At 40.9% G+C, this 12,395-nt stretch overlaps 1 protein-coding gene across 4 annotated transcripts in view; it reads left to right on the top strand.

Moving 5' to 3' along the window:
• The first annotated feature begins 1,117 nt into the window (after positions 1–1,117).
• The window catches only part of PPP1R21 (protein phosphatase 1 regulatory subunit 21), a 73,840-nt gene continuing 62,562 nt past the window's right edge, over positions 1,118–12,395 (top strand). The window contains exons 1-2 of one of the 4 annotated variants that reach the window (XM_054474742.2): positions 1,118–1,377; positions 11,334–11,402. In XM_054474742.2, coding sequence (XP_054330717.1) covers positions 1,321–1,377; positions 11,334–11,402 — 126 coding nt within the window. In that variant the 5' untranslated portion in view covers positions 1,118–1,320. Of the gene's footprint in view, positions 1,378–11,331; positions 11,403–12,395 lie in introns of those variants that run through there. The other 3 variants (XM_054474743.2, XM_063649389.1, XM_063649390.1) reach the window with 3 other exon arrangements.

The following is a 12,395-nucleotide window of genomic DNA, read 5'->3' as shown; positions in this document are numbered from 1 at the left end:
TTATGCCCCTTTGTCCTCTCCAGTTTCATCTCTTTTCCCTTTTTCTCACTAAAGGCAACTACTATCCAGAATTTGATGTGTTCCCTTCCAGTTCTTGTTTCTGTATTTTTAGTACATGTGTCCATGAACAATAAAAATGTTACTTTGTTTTAAAAATGTATCATTTCATACTATAGTATACTGCAATTTGCTTTTTACATTTAATATGGTTTTGCCATGTTTATATATACATATATAGATCTAGGTTATTAATTTTAACAGCCATATTGTAATTTATGGCAAACATATACCCTATATTTATTCATTTCTCTATTAATGAACATTTTAATGTTGCAATGCATACAATATCTAGAACAATATCTTTAAAAAATTTAAATGAATGAGGCAGGCTTTTAATTCAAGCAATATCCGCATAAAATCTCTCAGGCAGACTATTTCTGCTTCAATTTTTTTTATTTTTTATTTTTGCTGTTCATACCTACTCTGCATGCATAGAAGGAATCGATACCTGAAATTTCCTAAAGGTCTTTTACTCAGTCCCCAGAAAAAAGCTCTGATGTGGTGTGTGTAAAGGGGTAGGAGTAGGCGGATGAAGTGGGTAGAGATCGACACAAAGAAATGTCAAAATACAGGACAGTGAAGGTTTGGAGCCGGGGTCAGTGGCAGCAGCCAAAGTTACAAATATCGGAGGTCTGAGAGTTTACAGTGCAGAGCATGTCCTGTGCTATCATGTGCGGATGACAAAATAGCCGAATACACAAATCTTTCCATGCTTGTTCTGAAAGATGTAACCATCAAGCGCCAGGCGGTTGCCATGGGAACCCGGGGCTGTGGGGAGTCGGCCAGAATTCTTGATGCGCTTAGAATGTTTCTTCTTCCGGCCCTCTGCTCTTCGCAATTACCGTCCCTCTCCTAGGTCCCCCGCCCATTCTATAGGCTCTCATGAATCTCTTCTCGTCTTCATTCTCTCGTTCTGCGTTTCAGGTCGCCATCTTGGACCATGCGTCAAGATGGCGCCCCCTGGTCCCAGAGGCACAGCCCAGGCACGCCAGCGAGGCTACGCACGCACGTATTCGGGCGCGAAGGGTGGGGCAGTGACGCCAGACGTCGCCCCGCCCTCTGTAGTCGCTCCGCCCCCGGCCCCACTCCACCTTCCTCCCACCCCGCGAACCCGGAAGTGGAGGAGGAGGCGCGGCGGCGGCGGCGGTGGCCAAGCAGGCAGAGACTGCCTGAGCCGTTCCCGGGAGCGTGTCTGGGTTTGGGGGCGGGAGACAGGCTGAGCCGCCTGGGCGGCCTGGCCTCTACCGGGCGGGGGAGGCCATGGCCTCGGCTGAGTTGCAGGGGAAGTACCAGAAGCTGGCTCAGGAGTACTCGAAGGTACCCATCGTGGTCTGGGAGTAGGGGGTCCCCCGCCCTGCGGCCTCAGGTTGCCGTGGCAGCGACTTGCCGGGACCGAGGGGTACTGCGGGAGGGGCACGCGAGCGCGCCCCACCTTTCCCCTCAGCCGCCTCCGTCCACCATTACGGTGCCTCCACCTGCAGCTCCCAGGAGATGGGGCCGGGCGGTGTCTGCGTCCGTGAGCGTTTTTGCAGGGAGAAGCTGGAGTTTGATTCTTCCTCTTCACTGAAGTAGCGGGCTTGGGACTGGGATGTCAGAAATTCTGGCTTCTTGCCTCTAATGCTGGCCGAGAAGGGAAGGGAAAGGTGTGGACCACTCCTCACCTCGCTGCTTCCTCAATTTTCTCATCCTAGGGATGGGGAAGATCAACCCTTCTCCCCTCCCACAGGGATGATATGAGGTTAAAGAGATTTATCTTCCCCCGAATCAGTTCGAGAGGGTAAATAGAGACATTCGGGTAAACTGCTTCACTAGGGGTGGGTGGTTATGAATGTATTCACTGCTTTGGCAGGAGGTTGTCAGGAATGATTTTGAAAGCTTGAGTGCTACGGCTCTATCCTTTTCTTTCTCTTTTCCCTCGGTCACCTGGAATGGGGCAGACACCCAGTAGGTGCTCAATACACATTAAGCAATATGGGGACCTGCCCCTTTCTCGTGTTTATGGCATCAGACTTTTAAATGATAGAACGCTTTCCTTGGAAAAGGATGCTGCAGTTTCTGGGTGGGGTGTTTCTAGTTTAAGAATATTTTAATGAAGTTATTAAAGCAGAATTTTACGTCTTTGGAAGTTGATTCAACAGTCATTAAGCTTAGTTTTCAGTGATCTTGGCATTCATGGAGTCAGTGGGAAGATGGTAATTCCTTTTTGCAATTTGGAGAAACTGAGACACATTTTATTCCTTAAGATTTCATTCAACAAATAGCAAGATGAGATATTCTTTGAAAAATAAAACTTGTGCCTAAACATACACGCTTAATTCTTCACCATCAAATAGGAGTCTTTTGAGACACTACATTTATTTCAGTGATGCTACCATTAGCAAAACTTTGTTGCATTTCCATTTGAAATTGTCTTAAGAGCCTGTGGCACAGTGTTAGTGATGGCAAGTCTTCATCTTTTGAAGGAGTGTTTCCTTGCTTGAAGGGCCAGAAGTTGTTTGGAACAAATCCATGTGATGAAGGGAGGTGGGTGGAGGTTGGCAGTGCTCAAATTTGGCTCTACTATTTTTGGTTGAAAATGTTTCATGATCAACACCTGTGAAAAGAAGAAAAAAATAAAATGTTTCGTGAGTATAAAGCAAGGGGACTGATTTTCTTCTCCAGAGAGCCAGTAGGCTCAGAAGGCCATTCCAGATGGCAAGAGGGGAGTTCCAAAATGTTTTGAGTAGGGACTACATTGCTGAAATAATTGTATAGCCTCCCAAAGTAATAAAAACTGAAAAGTTTTTGTATATGTAAGCTTGTTTAACAGACAATATGTGCCCCGTTTGAGCAGTCTGCCAGGGTCTGCTGAGTGAGGCAGGGTTCCAGCTTAACAAGTCACCTTTAATGGAATATTCTAACATAGTACATAGTTACGATACAGTATGACAAGTGTTAGTTCAGTGGGACTACCGAAGACATCAGGTAAGCGTTGAGGTTATATTGGGGATTAAAGAAGAGGAAATGAGGGAGTGGTAGCTTTCCAGGCAAAGGGAACAGTCCATGTTTGCTGGTATGAAAGAAAGCTCATTAATCTTAATGAGCTTTCACATGGCAGAGTGGTGAAATGAGGTAGGAGAGATAACTTGGACCCTATCATGAAAGGTTGTGGATGTCAAGTAAGAAGAGTGAACTTTACCTTTTGAGTAATGGAGAGATGCCAAAGGTTAAGCAGGGGAGTGACATTACTTTTAGGAAGGAGACTGATAACTGTGAAGGATGGATTGAAATAGGGAAAGATTGGTGGGAAAAAAGCAGACAGTAGACTGTTGAAATAGTTTTGGGGAGAGTAATGTAGGATTATATAAAGTTAGTGACTTCTGGGCTATAGAGAAGGGGCTAGATTCAGGAATTATGGTTAAAAAATGCTTTTCAGCTTTCTTTTTTTGAGTGCTTGCTATGTGCATGGCACTAACGAAAGATATAAGGCACTCATCCTTGTGTGTCATTCATTTTGGGACTTGGTGAGTGTGGGAAGACTCAGGAGTTGTCCCTGCAGCTCTGAGGTGAGGGAACATGACTGCCACTGACACAATGAGGGCCGGCGGGAAGAAGAGCCCGTTCAGAGTGAAGGGCTATAGGAGAGGTTAGATACAGTTGAGGAGTTTTAGGGTTGGAAGGCACACTAAATTTGTTATTCACATATTATTAGTATGAGGTAATGTTGGAAGTAACGGCTGAAACTTTCTAATGGACATGGACTGGCTAAAAGTCAGGACAAAGGCTGGCACTTTTGGAGTAAGTCCCATCACGATGCACTTTGAGAGTTAATCAGGGTAGAAATTGGGAAACACCTGTGGGAAGGATGTGCCTGGAGGAGGAAGGGATGCTAAGGAGACTGTAGGAGGCCTGCCAGACTTGGGGTCATCTCCCCTGTTGGACCAGGCCATTTTTCATTCTTTTAATTGCAATGTGATGGGAATTTCAGAACACAGGAGAACAGATCCTGATCAAAAGATTTCTTGTGCTTTTTATTCCTTGTCAATTCTAGTAGCAGGCAATTTCGAGATAAGATTTATGCTCTCTCCAGCCCTATGCCTAAGGATATTCCACCTTTTTATTACCTTCCCTGGTACAAGTCTCGTGGGCTGATATTGAAATCCAGTTGCATAATTTTTTCCTTATTTAGGATACAAAGGAAAAAAGATGTCCTCTTAATCTGTAGAAGGAAGCCCATCAAGAGAGCAGCAAGCATGATCCCTAAGCCAAGGACATTGGCAGTCTTCTCATTCTTCTTTAATGCAGATTTCAGCCTTTGTTCCAGGAAAGGTCCCATCTCTCATCATCTTTCCTCTTGAAAAGGAAGAAAAAAAAACCAAATAGTGGTCTGAGGAGCTCCCATTAAAGAGACAGAGTCCAGTTAGATAAAAGATGAACTGTGGAGGTCAAAGCAGATGAGAATTGCTGAGGCAAACAGATTGCTAAAAGAAAGTGTTATGGAAAGGTTAGTAAAAATGGAGATTAAGACCCAGTGGTTTGGGCAATTAGAGGGTCATTTGAGGTTTTTAAAATTTCAGGTTCAGTAGAGTTTGGTGAGGGAGAATGGATGTGTGTAGAGGCTGGTTTTCAGAGGTTTGTGAAGTTAATAAATAACAGATGCAAGCTACCTCCTTGAGATGTGAGGGAAAGTTAATCAAGACCTCAGTTGCTACATTATAGATTAAGGATGAAAGACCATTTCTGACTAGCTGTTTCTTCCATGACCTGCTCTGCTTCTGATGCTCTGTTGTATCTCATTATGGAGAAGAGAGGCAGAAAGTGCTGAGTTCTGGCTCATTTGATTTTAGCCTGCTTTCTTTGCGGGAGCACTCTTGCCTGGCACCGTGGTATGTGTGTAAGCAAGTTTCAAGTTCTAATTGTCTTCCCAATGTTTGTGTTACCCTGGGTCAATGATTCTCAAAGTGTGGAACCTGAAACAACATCATCTGGGAATGGGTTAGAAATGTAAATTCTTGGGTCCACCCTGCACCTATTGAATCTGAAACTAGCAGTGAGACCCAGCAATCTGTGTTGTAACAAACCTTTCCAGTGATTGGATTCATGCTAACATTTGAAAATCATTGCTCAAGGAATGGTATTGGGATAGTAGCCTTGGCAGAAATAAAGATAATCTTTTAGAAGATCTTTTTTTTTTTGAGACAATGGATGCCAGCAGGAAAGCCAAACATCCATTATTTCTTTACAGTTTACTTTGCAACTGATGCTTCCTTTACATACAAAGGGGCCTTTGGGAACTTTTTAGACTTACACTCTTAGTACACAGCTACTCATATGGAGAAAGGGTCAGTTTTGATCCAGCATGTTTGCTCTCCAGATAACAGGATTTGGCAGTACCTGATTTATCATCCACTTTTATAGAGAAATAGACTCAGGAGCTGGATAGGATTAAAATTGAATATGAGCTTTTTTTTTTTTTTGACCCTGATGTGTAGGTAGGATTCACTAGTAAAGTTGGGTTGGAAAACAGGTTTGTGTTCAGTGCTATCCAATGGAAGTTTCCATGAGAATGAAAATGTTCTGTATCTGTGCTGTCCAGCAGGGTAACCACTAGCCATGCATGGCTGTTGAGTGCTTGAAACGTAGCTAGTGTGTGACTGAGGAACTGAATTTTAGGTTTTATTTAATTTAAATAATTTAATTTAAATAGCCACTTGTAGCTATTGAGTACTCCGTTGGACAGTGCTAGCTTAGACCCTGGGTCTGTGCATCACAGATGTAAATGTCTAAATGACTCACTTGAAGACCTTGTTAAACTGCTGATTCTGGTTTAGTAGGTCTGGGGTGGGGCCTGAGATTCTGCCTCCAGGTAAAACTATTGCAGCTGTCCAAAGACCACACTTGGGACAAGGCCCTAGAAAGACAAGGGGCAGCCTCCTCTTCCTCTTTAGTTTAACTGATTTACTCACCCATTCACCTAGGGGCAGCTAAACTGCAAGGGTTGGGGTTTTGTCCTAGGTGAGTTTCCCTGCATGGGAGCAGGAGCAGGAGAAAGGATGCCATTTGAGGCAGATGTGAGTTTTTTTCCTGCCTCAGTGACAAAGTAACCCCAGCTATTGCTGCATAATATGTAGCCTGCACATACTTTATCCCTGTCCTGGGATAGCAACAAGTAAGTAGGCAGAAAGAAAGACTAAGTAGGATTCCCAGTAATTTGGAATACTTAAAATGTTAGAACTGGAAGGAGTTTTAGGGGTCATCCAGGCCAGATACTGCAGCTGGAGTCTGCACATGACTTCAGTATCCTGAAGCTTTGAATCAGGGTTTTGGTGCGGCATAGGGTTGTCTTGCACATGTCACTTTGTATTGAAGAAAAGACTGTATGTTTAAAGGTTTATTTTATAGGGTTGTAAAATATGTATAAACGTCAAAAAAAGTCCACTGCATGAAGACAGCCATGTAAAAGTGGTTCTAACACAAGATTGTTGAGGATTAGCTGAGAAAATGCATATGACTGATTCATCTCACTTTCCCCACAAACTTTTCCAACAGTTTGTGATTGAAGGTAATAAATCCCCAATCTTGGGCCATTTAGCCTATCACATATTGTCAAAGTGGCATGAGAGAAGTCGTAGTGAGCTTACCACCACTCTGTGTCCTAGGAGAAACAGCTGTGTGATAGGCCTCACTGAAGTTGGGCTATTCCAGAACCAGAGTTATAGAGAGCAGGTCTGGGCACTGGTCGTTAGAGAGTTAGGCTCAAGGCTTTTGAGGATTCTTGGTGTCCAATAGGATCATGAGGTTCAAATTATTTGGAGAGTCTTAAAAGAGAACTGTTAAAGTAATGGCAATCTCTTATGTAATGTATTATACTTAAACACCTTTATATGTAGTATAATTTATTTGATTTGATTAATTTGATTCATCATATTAACTGATCTGATTAATTAACCAAAAATTTATTGAGTTCCTTCTCTATCCATAGCATTGATCTTTCATGGCAGGCAGGAAATACAAGGAAGTATACTGTAGTCTTTACCGTGGAGAACAGTTTAAAGTGGCAGGTGGGAAATGAGTACAGAAATTTATTTATTAATTGATTGATTTGTTCTGTCTCCTAGGCTGGAGCGCAGTGGTGTGATCTTGGCTCACTGCAGCCTCCGTCTGTCTTCTGGGTTCAAGCAATTCTCCAGCCTCAGCCTCCTGAGTAGCTGGGATTACAGGCGCCTGCCACCATGCCTGGCTAATTTTTGTATTTTCAGTAGAGATGGGGTTTTGCCATGTTGGCTAGGCTGGTTTTGAACTCCTGACCTCAGGTGATCTGCCCGCCTCGGTCTCCTAAAGTGCTGTGATTACAGGCATGAGCCACCGCGCCCAGCCTATACAGAAATACATATATTAGTAAAATGTAAAATTTACTGTTTTTAGAAGCAAAATTAAAACTGAATAGTTTAATAAGAGATGTTTTGTTGTTAGTAAGTGCCAAAGGAACTGAGGCACAGGCTCTCTATGGGCCATAGGGAGTCAGGGAGTGATTAGGAAAAATTATGGAGGAAGTAGGGCCAGTAGGTAAAAAGTAGGATCCTAGAGAACAGGTGGGATTTGGTCGGCCAAAGTGAAGAAGGGCTGTGCTCTCAAAGTAAGGGTAAAATGAATCAGAAGATTACAAAACAAGGAAAAATAAGATTTAAAAGGATTAAGAGGGATTCAGAGGTACTCTTCCCCCACTGAATGGAATAGAAGAGCTTGGTGCACAGCTGTTGAAAATAAGCTCTATCATCTGCAGGAGAGTTTTTCTGCACTAATAGAGACTTCAGGGCAGTTGTTTCTCAGTTATGTCGTATGCATTGGAGTCTCCATTCTGGACTCCTAGAGGCAGTAGTGACCATCTGGTAATCTTATACCTACATCTAAAACAGAAACTGTTCATTTGCCTCCCCTCTGTGGTGAGTACTGGTGCAGAGAAAGATAGATTCTAAAAGACCAGGCTGGCCGGATGTGGTGACTCATGACTGTAATCCCAGCACTTTGGGAGGCTGAGGCGGGCAGATCACTTGAGGTCAGGAGTTCAAGACCAGCCTAGCCAACATGGTGAAACCATGTCTCTACTAAAAATACAAAAAATTAGCTGGGCGTGGTGGCGGGTGCCTATAATCCCAGCTTCTTGGGAGGCTGAGGCAGGAGAATCGCTTGAACTTGAGAGGTGGAGGCTACAGTTGGCTGAGATTGCACCACTGCACTTCAGCCTGGGCAACAGAGCGAGACTCAGTCTCAACATAAATAAATAAATAAATAATAAAATTAAAAAAAAAGACCAGTCTAATAAGAGCAGCTCAGGATTTTATAAGCTTCTCATTCAGTAATGCAGTAAGAATGGCAGAAGTGATGCTGAAATGCAGAAAAACGTCAAATGTCACAAAGGGTAGTTAAAATGGCAATAGAGTATGCAAGCTTATCATCTTCCTCCATTTCTACCTACTAAGCAATAGAAAGGTGTTTCAGATAACAGTTTCTTAAAAAGCTGCATTGTCTGTTAAATGGTTTCATTGAAACCATGTTTGAGTTACCAGTTTAGCAAAAAACTATTTTCCAAAGGAAAATCCTAATTTTTTTTTGTTATAATCAGTTATATTAAATTCCTAACAGCAATAGCTTGAAAGTTTCATTTTGCTTTTTAACAAAGCAGTCTGTTCAATTTGCTTTAAATACTCTGCAGTGTGCCTTAGAAATGAAAGATGAGGTTTTTTTTCTTAAAATTAATTGCTGTGATTCTGGTCCTACAGGAAATTATCAGTTCAGTAAACTTCAAGCTTCATTCTTAGTCCTTGAAGTAGTCATTAGGAGCTTCTAGATACCACACAAAGAAGACATGTAAGAGATTACAGATCACAGCTAAGACAGGGGTATGAAATAAAATCTAAAGACTTTAGATTTATAAAATAAAATCTAAAGACTGAAGCAGTATTGCTATTTTTTTGGCTATATGGATTTGAAAGTATTTATTGAATTCTGCTAAGTAGCACATTATTCAAGACTATGTTGATAATTTGCTTAAAAAGTAGAACACTACATCACAGAAGTCAACATTAAAGTGGTATTTCTCTCTTTTGAACTTCTAGAGCAGAGGTTACCAAGCTCTGTAAGAGGCCACACAGTAAATATTCTAGGCTTGAGGCTATGTGGTTCCTGTTGCAACTACTCATCTCTTCCATTGTACCTCAAAAGCAACCATAGACAGTACGTAAATGAATGAGTGTGGCTGTGTTCCAATAGAACTTTAAAAATAGCCTGCCAATTTGGCCCTCAGACCTTAGTTGGCCGACCCATGTTCTAGAGAATTTAATATCTTCTACTTTTTTTTTCAAGCAGGAAATACTAGTATTGCTTGTTATCTTTTAATATTTTATCTTCCCTTTTAAAGTGTAAGTTCTTTGAAAATAGAGACCATATCTTTTACATTCTCCCCCATATCAATCAAGGTGTACAATGCCTTACACCATGCAAACTATAATAAACATATCTGTTGTCATTTTGAACCTGTTCTAATAATAAGAGCTCTGTTTGCATTTGTGGAGCATTTTATAGTTTAGAAAGTGCTTTGACGCAGGTTTCTTATCTGGTTCTCACAGTAGCCTCAGAAGAAGGAAGGTAGGGTAAATGAATTTACCCTAGACCATATAGCTGAAGCTCAGAAAGGTTAAGTGAATTTCCCAAGTTTGTATTGTCTAATAAATGGCAGAGCAAAGATTTGGGTCTGCTTTCTATTGTGGTAATGAACTGTCATCTCTAACTTTCTAAAAATAGAAGAATCTCATCTTTTTAGTCTGTCTTTTGCTCAAACTGTTGAATATCCTGCAGTATTCCTGCATTTTATCTCAGAATCTTAGCTAAATTTTCCATTGAGTTTTAAATAGTTTAAGATTTAGCATTCAAATATGCCTGTTCTTTTGGCACAGAAAAGGGTCATTTCTGTTCTGTGTTCTCAGGAGACAGATCTGAGCTATGCAGAATTAGAAAGATTTTTAAAAATTTTTTATTTCTAATTTTAGAAATAGATTTTTTTTTTTTAAAGCTCACATACAAGGATGTCTCATTCTTTCAGTTTCTCAGAGAAGAACCTGATCTTTCATGATATCTGCACTGAGCCCTGGGAATATTAGTCTGTAAACCTTTTGCTTCAGCTACAATGAGCTTGTATATTTATACTTAAGTGCTCTATGTTCTCTTCGCTGAGAATACTTTCCTCTTATTACAGAAGTAAATTTTACCTTTTAAAACCCTGCCAGTGGTGGTTATATAGAGGTATACATAAGTAAAAATGCATTTAGCTGCATAATTTCTGATTTGTATACTTTATTTAAAATAGCGTTATTTCTCAGTATTTAATAATTAACTGTGAAAAAAAAGCCCAAGTTTTACCTCTTTCTCCAAAGGCATCTCTCACCTCACCAGCTCACTGCTTTTTTCACTTAAATGTAGCTTTGTGAAATAGCAGCCAATATTGTCTAATTGGCATTATGACTTTGGAGTCCAAACTGGTAGAGTCTGAATCTCAACATTGCTACTTAACTTCTCTGTGCCTCAGTTTCCTCATCTGTAAAATGGAGGTAATTAGAGTACCCACTTCATAGGTTTGTGAGGATTAGATGAAGTAATACGTGAAAGTACTTAGGACGGTGCCTGGTTTGTAGTGAGCATTCATATGTAAGTGGGTACTATTATTAACTTTTAAATGGAGCCTGCTTCTTAGTTGCTTTTGTACACTGCCCCAGCTGATGCCCGAGGCCATTGTTGATGATGACATTTGCATGTCTAATATTAGGCACAGTGTCATGCTGGGATGTTGATGCCCCACTTTTTTATTTTCTGTGGAATTCTTACTTTATAATTAGTCCAGTTGTATGTATTTTACAAATGAATGGTGTGTCAGAATTTCAAGGAACATGGCATATTCAGTACCCTATTATTTATTGTATTAGTTTTTATTTAGGGATGGGACTTGGTTTTATAGAAAGAGTGACACACTAGAAATCAGGAGACTGGATTTTAGTCCCAGTTTTGCCATTGATTTTTTTTTTTTTATGTCATTGGGCAACTCAGCCTGTGTGTCCTTATCTGTAAAATGGTGAATTATTGTATCTACTACCCTCTTTGGGTCTAATACTTTTTTGTTGTCATATATATGTGAGAAGCTACTTAGTTACTCAGTGTAATGGTGCCTGTAAAATTGATGTGATTTCCTTGATATAACCAATTGCTTTATATTAGAAATTGATAATTGCTTTCTCTGTTTTCAGCTTCGGGCTCAGAATCAGGTTCTGAAAAAAGGTGTTGTGGATGAACAAGCAAATTCTGCAGCTTTAAAGGTGGGCAACAGGATATTTGTGTTGTGAGGGTTAAGTTAGCATTTGGTGTTGCTCAAAGCAACACCAAATGCTTTGATGTTTTTTCTGGGTTAAAGTTCCAACTCTGACACTGATTCACTAGGGATAAGGGACAGTAATACAGTTTTTTATGGTTAATTTTCCTACTGGCTTAGGTAAGAATATGAGGTACTTTGATTTCCTTAGCTAAAAATTATAAAAAAAGGTATTATGTGAGTTTGTCTAATGCATTACTCCTGTGCCTCAAGGCCTTTACTTAGCTCAGTTTATCTGGATTATTAAGGCTTCTTATCAGTTGTCATCACAGACAGCTTTCTGAGGGAGGCTATGTCATACTCCTATTTGAATCCCTCTCACTCAGCAGATGGGAGGTCTCTAATAAGTGGACTCCATTGTGTGAATCATTTAGTCCCTAAATCTTGCCTTTAGTTGAGCTATTTAATCGTAATAACCTGTGTTAATCAGGACACTCTTTGAGTGATACATTTTACCATCAGCATTTTTGTTAACTGAGGGGAGAAATATGATAGATGAAGGAATTTGTTTCTGCCTCATTTCTAGTAGGCGTGTAGTAAATATTGCTTAGTGATATTTTTTAATGGATAAATTAATTCTAGGATTTGGATTTCTTCTTGGCCAAGTTTCAGTTAAATATACTGTCTAGCTCACTCTTTTGCTCTTTCCCTTTCTTGCTCCCTCTGCTCTCTTTAGACAGATGGGATTAGGATTCCTCTTCTGTCTCTTTCTGGAGAAGCCCCTGATCAGTAATATGTCTGAGGTGGCTCCACTTAGGCAACTAAGCCCCAGAAATTGTCCTTTTATGTAGTCAGTTGTTGGATCCTACAGGAGAGAAATCTGTCTCTGAGCGTCTCCTCCTCAGGTGCTGTTAGCACAGCCTCAGGGTTGAGATGGTTCTGAACACCCCACCCCTACTTCCAGGCTCTCTGCACCCAAGCCAAGATGATTAAAAAAGAA

This window comes from Pongo pygmaeus, chromosome 12 (assembly GCF_028885625.2).
Source record: "Pongo pygmaeus isolate AG05252 chromosome 12, NHGRI_mPonPyg2-v2.0_pri, whole genome shotgun sequence".
NCBI classification, from domain to species: Eukaryota; Metazoa; Chordata; class Mammalia; order Primates; family Hominidae; genus Pongo; species Pongo pygmaeus.
The sequence above is the reverse complement of the archived record's forward strand: the minus strand, read 5'-3'. Positions and strand labels throughout refer to the sequence as shown.